The 20068-nt window shown below is 50.7% G+C and overlaps 1 protein-coding gene across 4 annotated transcripts in view; it reads right to left on the bottom strand.

Moving 5' to 3' along the window:
* The window catches only part of DYSF (dysferlin), a 191880-nt gene that overhangs the window by 103610 nt on the left and 68202 nt on the right, over window positions 1–20068 (bottom strand). For 2 of the 4 annotated variants that reach the window (XM_087823630.1, XM_016202598.2), the window contains exons 17-23: window positions 18042–18124; window positions 10859–10900; window positions 9218–9333; window positions 8594–8707; window positions 7172–7349; window positions 6508–6632; window positions 4461–4567 (exon numbers count right to left, since the gene is read on the bottom strand). In XM_087823630.1, the coding sequence (XP_087679756.1) occupies window positions 4461–4567; window positions 6508–6632; window positions 7172–7349; window positions 8594–8707; window positions 9218–9333; window positions 10859–10900; window positions 18042–18124 (765 nt within the window). The remainder of the gene's footprint in view (window positions 1–4460; window positions 4568–6507; window positions 6633–7171; window positions 7350–8593; window positions 8708–9217; window positions 9334–10858; window positions 10901–18041; window positions 18125–20068) is intronic. The other 2 variants (XM_016202600.2, XM_016202596.2) reach the window with 1 other exon arrangement.

The following is a 20068-nucleotide window of genomic DNA, read 5'->3' as shown; positions in this document are numbered from 1 at the left end:
GATGTGTCGACTCCGGGCGGCCCCACAACACCCCTCCCAGAACCCTCTGTTTAGGAAGCCTTTGGAGAGGAGGGGGGGTATACAGTCCCAGAAACACAGCCTTAGGTCCCAAGTGGGGGGTTGGATTTAAACTCCATCCTGTTTGGAGGCAAAGAACTCTGACCCATCCCACTGGGCTTCCGAAAAGTCCTTCATATGCTCCTCCTCACGGTACCAACTCTCCAAGGTCAGCCGGTACACGCACAAGGGTCCTGCAGGATGGGGTGGGGAGGGGGAGCTCCGTGCCCTCCCTCACCGGCAGGACCCCTCTAGATTATCCCCGCTTGAAGGTATGGGGGGCTGCCCCACCTCCGCTGAGCCCTTGACTCCCAAACAGGACATCAGTCAAACCCGCTCCGCCAGTTCTGCTCCCACCACTCGCAGCCCCCCTACCTCATACTCCCCTCCCTGCAGCGTCTCGACTCCGGCTCCCGGCTGATTTATTTTTCTGCCAATTTCCCCGAGCTATGCAGAACCAATTACCGCCGGAGCGCAGCGGCACCGCCGCCGCCAGATACACCGCTCTGGCAGGCCCTCGGCGCACTGCATTTTTCCTGTTATTTTTTTTAATTGAATTTTTAGGGTGGGGGGAGCAGTACGCAAACTCCATCTCAGGAAACTTAAGCCCCGGGACCTGTCTCAGGTCACGTACTGCACACCCTGTAGTAATATAATATTTACTGCCCCGAGGGTGCCGCGGATGGGGCTGCCCCAGGCCAGGAGAGGGCCGGCCTCCATCCCCAGCCCACTTGAACGTGGCGGAGGGGCATGCCTGGTGGGTAAAGGGGGGCCTGGGCCGGAGGCCTGGCTGGAGCCTGCCTGGGAAGGAGGCCTGAGTGGGCCTGAGGGTGGGGGCAGGCGGGTCTGGAGTGGGATGTGGAGAGCTAAGCCAACCAGAGTGATTTATGCTCCCAGCCTGGGTTGGGAGCTGGGAGGGACTGCCATACAGACCACCAAAGGGAGATTTTCACGGAGGCCACCAGCCCAGCCAAGACTCCCCAAGAAACGGCCGGGACCCGTGACTGCCACTAACAAAATGTCTCAGACCTTTCCTGCCCCAGAAAAGCCCAAGGCAGGGGGTATGGAAAGAAAGGGAGACCCGGAAGAAGAGACTGGATGACACTGTAACCCCTCCCAACAGGGGCAGCTGCCCTGCCAACCCTGGCTGCCTCGAGAACGGTAGGCAGGCCCAGCACAGGCTGACAACAGAGCTGAGCTGCTCACAAAGTCGCTGTCTGCCAGAATGGGTGCCTTTGAGGGGTGGGGGTGGGGCAGTGTCCAGCCTGAAAAATGAACTGGTTGCAGGATCATTCATTTCGCTCCTCCGGAGCAACAGCTCTGCTGAGTCCAGCCCTGCCTTCGGGGGGGAGCCCCCCACTGAGCAACCTCGGAGTCAGGAGTACTTCCTGGAGGAAGTGGCCCTTAACTGCACCTGTCAGGGCTAGCAGGAGCTAGTCAGACCAAAAAGAGCAGGAAGGGTGTTCTAGCAGAAGGAGCAGTATATGCCCAAGACAATACCTCAGAGGCAGGAAAGAACATGTACAGGTGGCTCTGAAGAGGTCAGAGGGTAGGACTGCTGGGTCCATAAGGCAGGGAATGGGGACAGAGTGACCCGTTTACCAGAATAAGAGCTGGGACTTTTCTTAACTGGAAGACGCCGCAGGGCTGAAGTGGAGGTAGCAGGGCACAGTTTTAGGAAGGTCACAGAGAATTAACTGAACACGTTGACAGGACATCCAGGTGGTGATGTGTGGTGGGCAGTCAGATTAGAGATGAGAGTAGAGGGCTGGGCAGGAAGGACAGAGTGAGCGCCACTGGCCTTGAAGGGAGAGGGGTTCCAGGGAGATGAGGCAGGAAAAGGTTCTGATGGAACGAAGGACACTAATGTTGGAGGCGTAGGCAGGGCATGCTGAGGAGGGGTGAGCAGCCGGTGGTCAGCCATGGCAAGCTGGCTAAGGAACCCTGCACCTGGTGGCCCTGCTTGTCAGCAGTGATGATGCTCAGCACAGAGCCAGAGGTGGAGGAAGCCCCCTTGCTGTGGCCCCAGGGCTGTGGTGGCCTCAGGTGGTGGCTGAGGGAATCAGTCCTGATGACTGGCTGGCATGCCTCCCCTGGAGAGCCACTCCTCCTTGGAGGAGAACCTCCTCCAAGCTCCTGACCTGGGACCAGTGCTCCCCGGGAGGCCCCAGACCCCCTCTGTCCTGAGGAGAGTGACTCAAGGGGCCCAGGCATTAGCAGAAGCATTTTTAGCCAAATCCTCCAAGAACCCAGAGAGGGCAGCAAGGGCAACCCAGGACTTGGGTCCCACTCATCTCAGATGTTTCAGGCACCTCAGACCTGCCAAGGTCCACACAACATGTGAGTCATGAGCAAAACCCTGGCCCACCCTTCGCACTCCAGCTGTCAGGCCAGGCCAATGGGGCACAGCGAGTCAATCTGAGGCCCTCCCCATGGTGACTGTGTCCCTGTGTGCCCCTCCAGCCTCACTCTGTCCTCTGACCTCCAGGCCACAGACAGACATCCCACAGGCACCTCCCCCTCCACATGGCCAGTCCTGAGCTCCTCATCTTCCCCAAAAGCTGTTCTCCTGCTGACCTCTCTGGGAATGGCACTGCCATCCACCTAGCTGCCCTGGCCAGAGCCAGGATCATTCTCGACCTTCCTTGGGTCCCCGCATCCAATCCACCATCAAGTCTTGTCCATGAGAGAGCAGTGCAGCACCAAGGGGCTCGGCCACTTACTAGGGGTATGAATCTGGCCACATTGATTAACCTCTCCATGTCTCGGTTTCCTCATCTGTAAAATGCAGATCATTCTACTTCCTACCTCATATAATTTTTGTGATTAATTCATATGTGTAAAATTCTTAGAACAGCACCTGGCACAGGTGCTCATTCTGAAGCTGTTGTCATCTTGATGCCTCCTGAATAGTCCCCACCCCTCCCAGTGTCCCTCCTTAGGTGATGCCTCTTCCAGTCTCCCCCACCACCACCAGCCCATCCCTTGAACTACAGGGACCACTGTGCCCCATGGCCGAGCTCACATTAGTGGACCCCTGAGGCCTGTCCCATTTGGACCTGAGCCTCCCTGGTGACTCCCCACTCTCAGACAGCAGGCATTTCAGGCTGCTCTGCCTTTGACTGGGTGAGCCCCTCTCCAAAGGCTGACTACTGCTCCTCCTTTAGAGTTCACATTGGGCGTCCTCTCCCCCAGGAAGCATCCCAAGTTAGATTTGAGTTACATGAACCTGCTCTGAGCTCCTACAGTACATGCCTCCAACCCAACACACTTGACTTCATTTGCTCACGTTAGCATGAGTCACGTGAGGGCTTAAGCTGCCCCCTTGTCAGTCTGCTCTGTGTGCCTGGCACAGAGCCTGCCAGGCTTCAGGGAGGTTTGGGGAATAAGTGAATGAGCTGTCTGCAATTCCACCACTGGGAGGGAGTGATTCTTCAGGGAAACGTTTGTTCTGGTAAACATGTACTTCCCAACTGAGGTACAAAGGACTAGCAGGACACTGCGTCAGGCAGGATGATGGCCCACATCTCAGCATGAAGGCATTTGTCACACCTTCAGTAGGGGGTGGCTGATAGAATTTAAAGGGGGACACAGAACACATTTGCATATGTTCACACTTAACTCCATAGGAAGTAGAAAGGCAACTTTTTACTATTAGGTCCATTTAACAGCTGAGAAAGCTGAGGTCCAGAGAAGTGAAGCTGCCCAAAGCTGCAGAGCTGGTTAAAAGGACAAGAACCTATGTCTCCTGACATTGCTCCTTCTTACTAATAATCACAGCTACCATGTGTTAAACATTTCCTAAGGGCTGGGCAGTTTGCTTATGTGCTATTATAAATTCATTATTCCCAATGTCGAGTTAAAGATGAGGAAACCAGGGCTCAGAGCAGGTGGGTGGTGAGCTCCAAGTCACCTGGCAGCAGGGGAGATGCTGAGATGCACCCATCTCCTGGGCCTCAGGGCCGCTGTTCTCCAGCACCCAAGGCCCCCTTTTCCTGACAATCAGCCTTGTCAATAGAAGGCTAAACAGAAACCAAGGTCCCCTACATGGCCTTGGGGGAAGGAGGGACGTAGTCACTCCCCCCCACCACCACCGCCAGCTCCTCCTGCAGATTCCATCAGGGAAATAAGAGGTCGGGGATCAGAGACACAATGCTCCCCATTCAGGTGAGCCGGCCGCCCAGGTCCCACAGCTGCCGCTGCTGCAGGGAGATTTATGACCTGCTCTAAATGTCACCTTTTCAACTCCCCGCGCTGGCTCCGCCACCTCTGGACTTAGCATGCTGGACTGCTGGCCAAGCATGGCTGGGGAGACGTGCCGTCGCTCACCGCCACACACGAACACTCCTGGGAAAGGGCCTAGCTGAGTCAGGAGGCTGGGTGTGGGTGCCAGGCACCCCTACCTGCAATCTTTGATGAGCTCATCCATCAGCTGAGCCACCAGGGCGTCCACGTCCTCGGTGGAGCACTGCATCTTCATGGCCAGGTGGACTTGCTCCAGGCCGGCTTCCTGGGGACAGGCAGGCAAGAGTCAAGATGGTCACTGCAGGTCGGAAGGGACACAGTGGACCCCAGCCCCAGGCCCTGTCACCACATCCAGTTCATGAACCAAAGAGCAAAGACAGCAGAGACCAGACCTGACATATCAGGGTCTGTCTTGGCTCAAGAACATTCCAGGGCTCCCCACACCAAACTGCCCCAAAGTACAAAGCCTGGGGCTCCAGCTGTGCATGTGGCCACAAGGAGGTCAGGTGCTGTGTTCAGGCTCTGACAGAACAGATGGCATCCTGCTCCTCACAAGCCCCTTCAAGCCAGTCATGCCATCTCACAGGTAAGTGACTGCTGAGCCCCTCTAGTTCCCTACCTGGGATGCTCTCTCCTTCCCAAATCCTAGCACCTAACCAGGCTCAGGTCATGGCCTTCCTTCAGGAGTGCTCAGAAAACCTCCAATAACAGAGTTCCTGCTCTACAAACTCCCACAGCCTGGTCTCCTCCATGGAGCACTTCTCCAGCTGTGTTCATGGGCCTCATTCCTGAGCTGGGAGGCAGAGATCTCCCACAGAACACCCATCAGGCCAGGGCTGTCCCTCAGCCCTCATGGCCCTTCCCACCCCCCAACCTTCCAGGGCATGAGCTCCACCCTGGGACAACCAGAGAAAACGGGCCCTGGAAAGAACAGAGTTCCAACCTCAGGGACTGTCTTGTGAGAGAATGGCTGATCCAGAGGATGGAGTCTGCCCTTAAAAGGCCTTGACTCCAAGTTCTTCTGCACCCCGCCGTTTGCCGGTCCCAGGAAAGGCGTGAGCCACCATGGCCCCCACCTGGGCCCATATCATCTCCCATCCACTCCAAGACCCCAGCCTTCCCTTGCTCGTCCGCCTTCCCTCCTCACTGTGCTCGCCACCTCACCCACAGGCATGCCCAAGCCTTTCAAACCCCCTCCCTCCGCCCGATGCTCCTCACTTGCTCCAGCAGTGTGGCCACACCTGCCTCCTCCCCATTCCCATGGGCCACGTGCCTTATGGGCTGGCCTCCGCCACATGCACACACAGGAACGGCCCGGGGCCACTGCCAGAGCACCAGCTCCCACCCTTGGCCCCTACACTTCTGCCCACTGTGAATCGCCTCCACTCTCGGGCCAAGCGCCAGGCCAGCCACACCTCGCCTCCACAGGCAAACCCCTGGTCACACCCAAATCAGGACTCACCACCTGCCTCTCTCCCTACTTCCCAATTCCAGCCACTAGAGCCACTCCTCCAGCCCGCCCTCCTCCTCCATCCAACAGACCACCAGGACCTTCTAGCCCAACACCTATGACTTTCTCCCCAGGTTATCCCCTTCCCAGGGCTTGTCACTCTCCCCAGAACCGTTGCAATGGTGTCCTGACCAGGTTCCTGTCTCCTGCTCCCTCGCTGCTCTGAGATGCCCTCCCGATGCTCGCTGGCCCTCTCCCTCCTCGAAGCCCGCATCTTTCCCTGGTACTCCTGGAGAGTCACCTGAACTGACTTCTGTATGGGTGAGCTTGGGCTCTCCTTTACTAAACCAACTCCCTGAACGCAGGCCAGCTCCTTGTTCATGTCTAACTTCTATCTGGAAATTTCTAGCACAAGTCCTCTCATGTGGTAACAGTCAAAGGCATTTGATAATTGAATGAATGAGTGAGTGCAAGGTGCTGTCCTGCTCCTCGCTCGGCTCTTTGTCTGTGCTGTCTTCTCCATCAGACTAAGGGCTCCCCCAGAACAGTTTTCATACCCTCTCCTCTCTTTCCTGTGTACAGGACAGGACCACAAACCTGGCACCGCTGGGACACAAGGGACCCAGACACCATGAAGTTCTGCAGGCACAGCCGTACGTAAGTGTGTGAACCCACGGGGACCGGTCTGAGGACTCCCACGGCAGGGGTGCAGGCACAGGCTGTGTGCGGGTGTGGGTGGCGCTGCTCCCACTCACCAGCCGGTCCGCAATCCTGAGCAGCTGGTTCTGAGCCTCAATTCTGTGGCTGATGTCCTCCCAGTAAGATGACAGCACCACCACAGGTTTCACGTTGCCCCAGGGTAAGTAGTAGTAGTGGCACCCTGGAAGGACACAAAGGGCATGGTACTGAGCCAGGATTCCAGGAGCGGGGACGGGGACTGAGGGTGGGTGGATTCAGGCATCTGCTCCCCTTCCCACTAAGAACTCCCTTGGACACACACGTGTGACCAGTGTTTCCCAGTGTCCAGATAGGTGCCTGAGCTTCCCCCCTGTGCTGAAGTCAGCTGCTGCTCTCACTGAGGTTCCTTAACATCAAAGCAGAGGGGCTGTTAGAAGGATGCGGGGAACCCACATTCTCCACAATCTCTATGCCAGCCCAGCAGCCACCGTGTGATAAATGACACCACAGGTCAGAATCAAAGCTGACTATGGCCAGTTTGGGGAGCTCAATCTGTGAGTCCTGGCAGCAAGAACCCCCTGGGAGGCTAGAAGGGGGAGCTCAGCAGGGGTCCCTCCCTATAGGTTTGTCCAGGATAGGCCCTCCAATGGACCTCTGGCAACTTCAAATGGGAGGCAGGATGCAGGGTCTGGCCCCTCTCCCTGATCTGATTCCATCCAGACACATGGCCTCTGGCCTCACCGTCAAAGACCGCCCGGCTGTACTGGGTGGTGGAGGCCAGCGGCAGGCAGGTGTTATCAAACTTGTTGCCGTAGTTCCCGATGCTGACCTCGAACTGAATGGCATCATCGACATCCTGCAGCATGGATGCCGAGTAGAAGGCAGCGAAGAGGGAATATTTGCGCCTTCGGAGGTACTTCTGGAAACAGAGAGGGCGGCCAGAGAGTCATAGGGAGGAGGAAGGGAGACACCGGGGTGGAGAGGGGTCACATGTCTGGCAGGCCCTGGCTGTGACTGGCGCCCAGTAAATCCTGGCTGGACAGATGGGTGGCGAATGGTCCAGCTAAGCAACAGCGCCCAGATTTGGTTACTAACTGAGCAAACTCATTCCAGGCCTGTGTGCTTGGCCACGTTCCTCTAATAAGCTCTACACCTCCAAGGCCATGCTGCTCCCTAATCCAAACCAGCAGCCATGGCACCGTCACCCCAAGGACCTGGTCTCCTGCATCTGCTGTTCAGAAGGGGCTGAAGGCTCTAAACCACGTGCCCCTGCCCAGGGCTTGCATCCCACTCACTCAGGGTCTCCCCTCACCAGCCAGCCCTGGAGCATCCACAGACTGCCATGTGCTTGGGATGAATGGGTCCCATTGTCCCCTCTGGGCATCAGGCACAGGGCTAAGGACATGGGAAGCACTCAATCACAAGAACCAAGATGACTTTACAATCCCCTTTGTGGAATGCAAAAAAAGAGGGGTTACAACTGGGTTTTGGGATAATGTAAATAGTAGTAACAGGTAGTGCTGATTGAGTGTTTACTGCATATGGGTATGAATTTAATCCTCACAACAACCTTATGAGGTAAGTATAATTATTACCTCCACTTTACAGATAGGGAAACTGATACAGCTGATAAGTGGTCAAGCAAGGACTGAAACAAGCGCCTTCTAACCGCAGAGCCTGAAAGTTTAAACCACTGTGCGGACGCCATACAGCTGCCTCTTTAACACAGGGCCCAGCTCTCCCACTTGTTATGATACATTTGAGCCTCAGTTTCCTCATCTGTAAAATGGAGATACTAATAGCAGTCATCTCATGGGTGCTGGCAGGACTCAATGATATCAAATGTCACTAGCAAGTGTCTGATACATGGTGAGTGCTTAATAAGTGTTAGCTATTCTTACATTATTGTTATAAAATAGCCTCTCAGTTTGTATTGAGCTCTAGACTTTTAAAATACTTTCATTTATCTTTTTTGAGTCTCTGAACATTCCTCAGGGAAGCAGGGTGGTTATGGTGTTACTCCCACTTCACAGCTGAGGCACTGAGGCCCAGAGAGGTGAAGGCATATGAGTGTGGGTGAAGTTGGGCCTTCCTCCACCATGACACCTCGAGGCTCGCCCCCCTTGACACCACCCTCATGCCTCACAGAGTCATGCCCCTCACCTCCACCCGGAGAATGTCATCTGCAGGGAGATCCTCCACCTTCTGCTCACAGTGCTCCACCAGCTTGGTCTCCAGGGAGAGCAGAACCCGGCCTCGGTAGGCCACACCTTCCCCCTGAGAGGGGAGGTTGGATCACTAGGAGCAGGGGGGATGGGAGAGGAGGAAAAGGAAAGGGGCCTGATCTGGCCCTAAAGTTGCTCATTTCCCAGGCACCAAGGAGGACCCTGAGCCACCCCCATCACTCTGCAAATAAAGAAACAGAGCCCAGAGAGTACAGGTGACAGGCCAAGCCACCCAGATGGTCAGTACCAGACTCCAACCCAGTTAGAGGAGAGATGAAACCTAGGACAGGTGGGTGGGGGGGACCTGGGCCCCTCAGGGGCCAGGAAGTGGGGGACAGGCTGGCCCTGAAGGTGAGGCAAAAGGGAGAGGAGTAAGGGGAAGGAAAGGCCAGGACAGAGCCAGGCAGAAGGAGGGCTCTCTGAGGAGGTGGCTGCCTGGCCCTGCTCAAGGCCTATAAGGCCCTTGCAGTCCAAGCAGGCCCCAGATACTCCCAGTCCAGGCTGGAAGACCTCTCACACAGGCCTGGAGATCTAGGGAATGTGGGGGGTCTGGCTGGCTCACCTTGCCCATGTTGAGCTCTGCATAAGGGTCTGGGAATCCAGTAAACTCCCTGGGACTGCCGTAGAGGTTGACATAGCAGGGTCCAAAGGTGGGAAGGAAGCCCAGGTGGTCATCCACTGGGAGACACAGGCAGGGTCAGAGGGGCTGGCCCAAGGCAGCTTTCTAGTGCTCAACCCAGCCACCTTCGGGCCTGAGCCCATCCCTGGGCCTCAGTTCCCTGTCCATGTGAGGGACGCAGCCTCACACATATATAAAGAGCAGTGACACTGATTATCTCCCATTGTCTCCCATACATCCCTTTAATCCTCACTACAATGCTGAGATGTGGAGATTTTTATTGTTTTATTATCTCATTTTACACACGAGGAGACTGAGGCCCAGGGATGCAAAGAAGCACATGACTCCAATGTGGCATGACTCAAAATGGTCTAAGCTCAAAGTCCATGCACCAAGCCAAGAAGTAAAGCTCAGGGCAGGGTCCTCTCCTGTCCCAGCCCTCAGGCTACGCGCCAACCTTCAGCCCCTCCCCAACCCACATGTGAGTGTAGGGAGGCACAAAGGAGGCCCCAGAACCTCATGGCCAGAGAAGCCATCTCCCAGGGCACCAAGGAGGAGGCCCATCTAATGTCCCCCCACAGGCAACCCCTGGGCATACACCTCCCCACCCCTGAAATAGACCCTAATAGCCTTGACTCATGCTGGCAACCCCTTCCCCTCCCCACATTGTGCAAAGAACCATCTCCCAGTGGAGCAGGTTGGAGGAGAGTTAGAAGAATTACACTAATGATCAGGGAAAATCTCTCTCTTCACAGCATTCTTTTTAGAGGCTCTCTTTTGTTAATGTCATTGTTTTCCAGCTGACAGCCAAGTTTCCCAGGACTTGACTTCACTGGCCTTACTCTGAGAACCCCAGGGATGGGGAGGACCATCTGGGGCGATCCAATCCATACAAGCAGGGCAGGGCAAGGTGGGCATAAAATAAATGGCCTCAGCAAGGGAATGCCTGAGTCAGACCTGACGACATGAACTGTGAAGTGAACCTCAAGTCCCAGTGAGTGGTCGGGAGACAGGGCTTGAAAAATAAGAAATTTCTGACCAGAAGGCAGGAATAGCATGCCTCCCCCAGAGTCAGGGGATGCCCTGCGTGCATCTTCACTCTCCCTCCAATCCCCAGTACAGACAGGGCTCTGGCATTTGGGACAGAGGTGGGAAGCCCAGGCCGATGGAATGTGAGCACTATTATTTGTAACAATCACCTCATTTATTATTTACCTTTCAAATTTCAACTTCAAGAGTTTTCAGCTCACCTCTCTGGTCCCAAGATGTCCCCTGCCCCACTGAGAACAACCCTGCAGGCCCCACTCCCTCCCTGTCTGAGAGAGTGGATTCATTTGAGCATCAGCTGGAGCCCAACAGAATTAGGAGGGGGTTTGGGGAGTGGGAGGGAACTGCCTTTAAATCATTCCAAGCAATTTACATATTCAATCAAAATCGAGAGGTATATAGCCAAAGGTAAGCTAGGGGACCATGGTGGACAATCTCAGACCCACCTCAGGCAAATCAAAAATCCTCAGCAAGCAACACCCTCTTCCCTCCAGCAGAAACCCCAGGCCCACCCCTCATGGTCCCCAAAGCACGTACTGTCCGAGGCCGGAGGAGGCTTGACCACACCTGCAGGCTCCTCTGAAGCGTAAAGAAATGGAAAAGCGGTTAGGATGGGCATGGCTTGAAGGAGGTCTGGTTACGTGACCGGGAATGTGGATGGAGAGCTGGCGGACAGACAGATGGAAAGACAGCTCCCGTGTGAGAACCAGAGGTGGCCCGAGGCCTCACTCCCAGCCCAGCTGCGAATTTATCACCAACTAAGTCATCACGGAGCCCCCCAGCCAAACACTGCCCCAGCGCCACAGTGAGCCCTCAGGTCCCTCCCCACTGGTGTCTGCCTGCACATCTGTGTGCTCTGTTTGCCAATTGAAAATTGGACCCAAAACTTGACTCAATACATTCAAGAAATAACACAGAAAAGAAAATGTGCTTTTCCACATTATAGCCAGAAAAGTGAGGGAAACAAAGTACAGACACAAAGAAAGGGTGGGGGAAGCACGAAAGGGCCGGAGCTAGGCAGCCAGGCACACCCAGTGCTCCACCCAGCAGGCAGGTTGACACTGGGGACCCAGCTCCCTGAGATGTCGCATTTCAAGGCACAACATCTCCATCTAGTGGCATACCTAGTATTGCCACTGAGGACACCATGTTGCACTTTCACTGCGGCAAGCACTGGATCTGGCTTCTGGCACCTGCCTCTTCGAGTGAAACACAATGACAGATGCTGTCATTTGCTGAAGGTTCTACACACTTGGGTGTGTCCCTAAATGCTGGTAATGGGTTTCTAGAAATAAGAAAAGGAAGGAGAAGCTCTGGTACACTTCAGGCTCTTGGAATCCATCCTTCACATCGAGGCAGTTACAAGATGCCCCCAAAAGAGTGGGCACCCCCTCAGTCTCCTTCCACAGTCCTCTCTGATTTCTGCCCCTTCCCACACTCTGACCTTCCTTGTCTACTCCTCCAACCAGCTAAGTGTAACTTAGTCTGGGGTCATGACCAAGCCTGGGACATGGCTGGTGAAATCCCTGATTATTTTCATTCATTGGTCACCCTTACTTATGGGTCTCCTTTAAAAACATAATGCCTATTACTATTTTCCCATAGCTCTATGACTGCGGGTAGGAGCCAAGAGTCCAACAAAACACTGTGAGAGAAGAATGAGCAGACACAGAGAGAGAGAGTGGGGAAGAGAGAAAGGGGGTTTGGAAGTCTGCATCGGAGGCAAGGCTGAGCACTGAGCGCAGAGGCACAAAGAGGGTGAGGCCCAGCTGCAGGGGCCTGAGGCCCTGGGACCCAACCCCTCGGTTCTCCCCAGACAGGCCTCAGCTAGGAACACCGCCTGGCAGAAGTCAGCTACAGAAACCACAATTCATGGCCATTCCCATAGCCACTGGCATAGGTTCTCGTCAGTGGGGGAGCCAGGCCTTCTGGTCATAGGAGAGCTTTCAGCAACAGCGAGAGGGCTGACATGGACCCAGCTGGAGCCCCAAGAAGAGCAGTGGCCAGGGCCCACCAGAAGCTAACAGATTCCATTTTAAGCTCCTTCCAAAGGATCACAAGCATGCCCAGCCTGTTATCCAGGCTAGCGAGGCCAAGGTCATACTTCCAACCCAATGTGTTTGTTGCACAGGCAAACTCACCTTCCCACCCACAGACTGACTCTGGATCCTGGCTACAAGCCAGTGCCCAGCCCAGACACAACTGTCCCCTAAACCCACCAGCCGGTGGCTAGGAGGGCCAAGAAGATGGCTGCAGAGTAGCCTATTTCCCAACAGCACCTTCCATTAATTCCTTCATTCATTCGTTTGTAAGCAGACTTAACCAGGCACAGTGCTGGGCACCTATTAAGACATAGCTCTGGCCCGGCCAGGCGTGGCTCAGCAGTTGAGCATCAACCTAGGATCCAGGAGATTGCAGTTCAATTCCTGGTCACGGCATATGCCTGGGTTGCGGGCTCGATCCCCAGTTGGGGGCATGCAGGAGGCAGCTGATCAATGACTGTCTCATCACTGATGTTTCAACTCTCTCTCTCCCCTCTCTCTGAAATCAATAAAGATATATTTAAAAAAAAAAAAAAAAAAGACACAGCTCTGGTGACAACTTAGGCCAAGGATTCTTAATTTGGGGGCAGGGTCCTAGGCCTCCAGGTGATGAGGATCAGCCCAAGTTTTCTCCCCTGTGTCTGCAGACAGCTCACAAAGTCAGGGGCAGAGTGACCAGTGAAGGCACCAAGACAGTGCATAGTCCTCATCACCCTTCTGCCAAAACACAAGTGTTTTGGTGTGTTTTCCATCAGCCCAAGGAAGCCCCAAAACACAGATGAATGCTCCCAGTTTTGTGGGCTGAGCAGCTCACAAAACCCAGCTCTCTCACCTGGAGGAAGGCAGGGGAGACCGAGAGCGGCCCTCTCCGCCCATGAGCCCTGGGGACACTGAGGCCCTTACCTGCCGCCAGCCCTGCCTCTCCGCACACCTCCCACACCCACGGTTTGGCTGCCTGACACCAACCCGCGCCAGGCAGGAGGAGAAACCGGCTACTGCTGGGAAATCATCATCATCTACGTTCCAAAGACAAAAAGAAACTAACTTTGGATTTCTTCGCTGTGGAAAAACTGTAGGATACAAGTGCTATTTATATAGCATGATTTTCACATGTATAAAATTATAAAAGAATGTATGTAGGTTTCATGGGTCTCATGTGTCTGTTACCTTTTGAAAAAACTGCAGCTTCTAAGGAAAGCACTACTTTTTAGAAAACAAAATTTTTACTAAATGCTTTGAGCACAGGGTCCAAGGAACACTTCAATATGCCCAGCAAACTTGTGGGCAGGAGTGCTGAAGAGGCTACTGTTAAGTCCTTCCCTTATTGGAAATAAACCCAAAAACAAAAACTCCTGGTTGGACTCAATAATGTGGTGAACCATGAGGTGGAGGCTATAGAGAAAGAGCCCGTTTTTACAGTTTGGTTTAGTTTGGGTTTTGAGAGCAGTGGCGAAATAAAGGGCAGTGCATTGTCGTGCTAGAACTCCCAATGGGAACGAAAGGTGCGGCGAGTGACACCTTCTGAGGTGGCCTCAGGACCAGTGGGAGAAGGTTGGCAGGGAGCAAAGCAAGTGCTAGACTTCAGGGCCTCGGAAAGGGACACCTCTGAGGCAAGGGACATCAGACCAGTCACGTGGAATGGCTCATTTGAACAGTAAGTTGAACTCCTTTATTGTTACAGAGATCAAGCTATTTAACAGCCCGTTTTAAACTGGTTAGCTGCTTGCAGGAAGATTCTCATTTAGTTCCGAAACAATCTGTGGGAGCCAGCGGTCCGATTTTTAATGTCTCCCTGAACCACACTGGGTTGCCCATGGCCTGAGCGCCATCTAGTGGCCACATAAACATCTTTCTCACGGTTCCATTAAAATATTCATAACAACCCTGAAAAAAAATCAAGGGCATCATCACCGCACAGAAGGAAGACGAGGGAGGCAGAGGCCTAAACTCTCCTTCAGGCGGCTGATGGCAGGCACCGCTGTAACTTCATAAAACAGTGACTCTCAGAAAACAGGCGGTCACTTTGCGCCAGGGTCTGGATTCAGGGACAGGGACAGCACCAGTCAGAAAACTGGAAAAGAGGTTTCTTCCACTCTCAGGAGTTCGGGTCTGCCACAGGGGCCAGAACACCCCTTCTCCTACCATACCTGCACTGCCGCACCTCAAATCTTTCTACAGCCAACACGGCCCTCCTCAGAAATTATCCGAACAGCATTAGAGAAGGGGGTCCACATCCTGGGGCAGTAGCTCCCTCAGTGAGGAGGGGCCGGGGCTGAGACAGGAGGAACCCCGGTAGCAGTGCCTTCTGGGAGGCAGTTTTTGGGTATTCCACTAATTACAAGTATCAACAATGAAATCAGAATGGCAGCGAGCAGCTAGCTGTTGAAGCTGAGTGAGAGCACCTTGGAATTCATTGTACAATCCTTTACTTTTCTATGTGCTTGAATTTCCTATAATTAAAGTTCTTTTTTAATGTTTCAAATAACCTAGAAGAAGGGATTCATCAACTTCAAGAGGACTAGGTGGAGTCTTCCAGAAGCTGGGTATGTTAACCTGTCCTCCAGGTAAAGATCTGACAAGATGAATGGACAGAGACCTGCCTGAGAAAGACACCAACACTGAACAGACCTCGTTAGAGAGGGAGGAAAAGAGGGAGGAGGGAACAGAGTGTCAACCAGGGGAGGGAAACAGCATCTGTAAGATTCAAGAGAGCATTCACCTGAAAATTTCAGGAAAGAATTCTGAATCCTTAATAGAGTGCAGGAAGACATAACTTTTGTGGAACAAAGCAAAACTTCTGGGAAAGAACAGACAAAGAAGGAAAGGAAAATATCAAAAGGAATGACCGAGGAAAATGAAGGCATGACAAGAAACTAAAAATGCAATAGCCAATTTTAAACCATCTTGGAAGTAGTAAAAAGCAGAATTAATACGGAGGGGAGGGAAATCAGTGATGCAGAAAGCCAGTAATAATGATACTAAACAGCAATCCTTACTTTGGGGTTTATTGTGTACCAGACACTCTCAGAACTTTACATTTATAACCTCACTGAATCCTTATAACAACCTCATGAGCCTGAGGCTGGGAAGGGGAGACTGAAGCAACTCACTCAGCTACAAAGAAGCAGAACTGGAACCCAAGCTGCTGGTGCCAGAGTTCCAGCTCTTATGCCTACCCCACTGCCTTCAACCATCCATGTTTTAATGTTAGAATAAAAAGAAATTGCTCCTCATCTCAGATTTAAGAATTCACCATGTCTCAGACAAAATTCAATAAAAAGAGTCCTGCATCTAGATAGATCAAAGCAATTTTTTAAACTGCAATAAAAAAGATCCATGCCTACAAGTGGCATCTACTTAGAAAAAATAGACTACCTACAAAGGAATCAAATCAGACTGCTCTCTGAAAACACTCAAAATAAACCCAAAACAGATTAAATATTTAGATGTAAAAAATAAAAGTAAAAAATAGTTAAATATAACCTTGGGGTTTGCTGAAGGCCAGAAGCATAACATATGGAACAGAAACCATACTTACATTATTTAAATAAGAAACACTGAAAATAAGCACAAATTAGCTAGGAAGCTGAAATAGGAAGCAACAAAATAAGTATAGAGTTAAAGAAAAAAGTAAAAAGATGAGAGAATTAAAAATTAGAAAAAAAAATTAGAATTGATAAATCCAAAACCTGATTCTTTGAAATGTCCAATAAAGTAAGATGAAAACTTTTAACAAAGCTAACCATGAAAAAAGGAAATAAAACCCAAAACACATATCATTAGAAACAAGAAAGGAGGAGAGACTGCAAAAAGAGAATTGTTTAAATTATTATCTGCACAACTGTGTAAATAAACATAACAAATGCTTTTCTAGGAAAATATAAATCATCAAAACTGACTACAGTAAAAGTAACAAACTGAAAATAACAATGATCACAGGAGAAACTGAAAAGTTTTTAAAGAGCTAGCATTACACTCACTCAAAAAGGCACCCAGCCCATATGGTTTTATGAGTGAATTATTTCAAACCCTCAAAAGATCATATTCTTATATTATATAAACTGTCTCAGATGTTAGAAAAGACTTTAAATCTTTCCAATTAATTTTGCAGAACCACACAACTTAGATACCAAAACCTAAGAAATAACAAGCACACATACCAATTAAAGATAACAGAAAAAAAAAAATAAGAAACAAGCCCCAGAACACACTGAGTAATTTCATAAGGGATAAAGGTGGTATTTCCAGATATAAGGAAGAGGTTATTCAACATATAGTGTTGGTATCGCCAAAGAACAATTTTGAAAAAAGTAATATTAACTCCTTGCCTTATACACTAAGAAAAAAATTAACAGATTTGACTGCATAAAAGCTTTAAATTTCTATTCATCAAAAACTATTAAATGGTAAAATAAAACTGACAAAAATTACTCACGACATATATGACAGGGGAAAGCTGACACCCACACACATACAGAACTCTTACAAACAATGAGAGAAAACAAACACACCACCAGAAACACGGACAAGAGCATCAGCAAGCAGTTTAAACAGAATAGAATAGAATGAAGTATATAAATATATAGTTATTAAAATATTTTTTAATTTGCATTGATCAAATTCATCAGCTATCAAGGAAATGAAAATCAGGGCAACCATGAAATTCACCCATCAAATTAACAAAGTTCTATTTTAATACCATTATTTCGCTCTGTGTTGGTGACGGTGCAGCAAAATAAACTTATGCGGGCGATCAGAGTATAAATCAGTCCAGTCTTTTTGAAGGGCAATTTTGATATAAACCAAAAGCTTTAAAATGGTCAGATCCTTTGACACAGCAATTCCACTGCTAGGCATTCCTCCAAAAGGAAAGTTGTGTATTGAATAAGAAGTAGCCACAAAAATATTCAATATTAAGTTAGTTGTTTATAATGTGGAAAAATTAGAAAATATCTAGTTAACATGGACTATGGTACATTCATATGGGGAACATGTACATTTGCTTAGAATTATATTGTAAAAGAATGTTTAATAACATGAATAAACATCTATGTTGTATTGCCAAGTGACAGAAAGCAATTGAAAATTTTTTCAAAACAATGTTTTTCATGTATATAGTATATATGCATGCATGTATATGCGATACTTATACATGTATGTAGGTGTACATACATACGTACATATAGAAAGGCCCCAGAATATCAAGTTCATTCCTGTCTGGATAGAAGGTAGGCTGGATATGGGGTAGGTTTCTGGGTAATTTCATGGGTAAATTTTATCATCTTCTTTCAGATTGTTTCTTTTAAAATTTACAAAATGATCATGGGCTACTTTTTAACAGACCAATGAAAGTTATTTCAAAATAGACGTAGCTAGAGTGCAGTCAGCCAATACATAACCCATGAATGGCGAGGCTGCAGCCCCCAATGTTATCTGCAGAAGTGACCTGTCCTCTCTATCCATCAGAGGTGCATCCCACCCTCCAAGGTGTGGAGAATCCTAAATGTCTGTAAGCCCATCTCTCTCATTGGCCACAGCCCTTCTCCCTGGGAAAGGGGCAGCAAAGACTTATAATCATCCCTTTTCTGCAAACTCTTCAAAGTTAGCGGTGGAAGACAGGCAGGGGTGGAACGAGAGAGAGCGTGGGGGCTAGAGGGCAGAACAGAGGGGGAGCTTACCTTCTATTTCTCCTCCAGGAGCAGAGATTTTCGACATGCTCAGGTAGGTGGTGGCCACAATGTCGTTGTGGGTCAGGCGATCCCTAGAACAGGGGACAGAGAGGGCCTGAATAGGGAGGGAAACGAAGACCACAGCCCACCCAGAAGGAAATGGCCTTGGTTGTATATGATTAGGGGTCCCAGTCTTCACATTGGGGATGTTACTGAGGCCTGGTAATCCCAGGGAAGAAGAGACTGGAAATAAAGTGTTGCTCAAGCCTCCTTAGGTGGAAGCTAGTCTGTTTCAACACGCATCAGCACCCATCATCAAGCCAGCACTGGGCTGGTGGCCTGGATGTCCTTGAGGACATTGCAGGTGAGAGGGAGGAGGCCACAGGTAGGAGGCAGGAGGCTGCTCAGGGACCCAGACCCCCAGGTCCAGAGACAGCCAGGCTCCGGGAGCTCAAGAAATATCCAGACCAAGGAGAAAACCAAGTAACCAGGAAGACACTACCTCCAAGGCCATGGTCTTAAATTAGCCAACACGAATGCACTATTTATTCCTCCTTTTTGTATCTGACTTTCTATGTGACGATACACTTTTTTTTTTCTTTTTCTTTTAAATATATCTTTATTGATTTCAGAGAGGAAGGGAGAGGGAGATAGGAACATCAATGATGAGAGAGTCGTCATTAATCGGCTGCATGTGCCCTGACCGGGAATCGAACCACAATCTCCTGGATCTTAGGTCGATGCTCAACCGCGGAGCCACACCCAGCCAGGCGGTGACGAAACACTTTTAACCTCCTATCTCTCAGGTTCCTCTCAACGGCCTTAAAAAAACCAGGTACTTTTATTATCATCTTGGTTGCACACATGAGGAAACTGAGACTTTGATCCAGGAAGGTCCCTGTCCGAGGCCAGCCTGGGAGGCAGGGACAGAGCCAGAACTAAACCCTGGTGTCCTGTCTCCTGCTCCCATGTGCCGGGGGGGCTGTCCTGCTTCCCAGGAGGAAGGCCTCTCCGCTCCCAACCAGCATAGAGGAAGGTGGGTATGAGCTCGAGGAGACTCACTGATTAGTAAACCCCTTAGCCAACAACGTCGTGTGCAGACCCACACCTGGCCCCTGTGATAATAATATGGAGTAATAGTTGGCGTTTATGGAGCACCTACTGAAAGCCAAGCACTCGCTAAAACCATCTCATGACCCAGCTCATGTCCTCACGTCAGCCCTGTGAGGTAGGCACTACAATTAGCCCCAACTTCAGATGAGAAAGCTGAGGTTTAGGAGATGAAGTAATTTGCCAAAATGGCAAAGCTGGCATGTGAGCGGGATGTGCCCAACATGGAAACCAGAGCTGTGACTGCAGCAACCTGATGCTTCATGATCAGGCTAGACCAGGGGCTCTCAAGCCAGTGATTTTGACCCCAGGGGACACCTGGAAAAGTGTGGAGACATTTTTGGTATTGGGGGAAGGGTGTAGAGAGAGGCCCCAGTTGCTGCTAAACATCCTACAATGCATAATATAGTCTCCCACATAAAAGAATTTTCTGGCCCAAATGTCATCATGCTGAGGTTGAGAAACGCTGGGCTGAGCAAGATTTCTCTCCCTCTGGAAATTTCCCAGGTGCATTTTGCCTGTTTTTTTGGAGCCTGAAGGCCCTCTCTCGCTGTTTCCCATACTTTGGCCATAGGCAGCTTCAGACGATGATACACCCAGGCCCCATTGTGAAAGACACCTGGACACGAAGATTTTCTTCCTCTTTTAAATCTAAACCCGATCTCGGCTGCTCCCTTCCTTCCTCTATGTATTTCCCAGGGAGGTGATTAAGCCTCAGTTGTAAATTTTTCCATCAGGGCAGCAGCTGCATTAGGAAGAGTGAATTGTCAGCACAGATCTTTATCACTTTTCCAGAAGAATGATATCCATAGGAATTGGAAAATTAAAATTCAGTTAAACATTCTACAATGAGATACCGACACCAGCTAACTGCCAGTTGAGGGCACTTTTAAGCAGCCTCCACGATCAACTCCTAGAAAAGCCCA

The sequence above is a fragment of the Miniopterus natalensis genome, chromosome 13 (genome assembly GCF_054644295.1).
Source record: "Miniopterus natalensis isolate mMinNat1 chromosome 13, mMinNat1.hap1, whole genome shotgun sequence".
Classification (NCBI taxonomy): Eukaryota; Metazoa; Chordata; class Mammalia; order Chiroptera; family Miniopteridae; genus Miniopterus; species Miniopterus natalensis.
The sequence above is the reverse complement of the archived record's forward strand: the minus strand, read 5'-3'. Positions and strand labels throughout refer to the sequence as shown.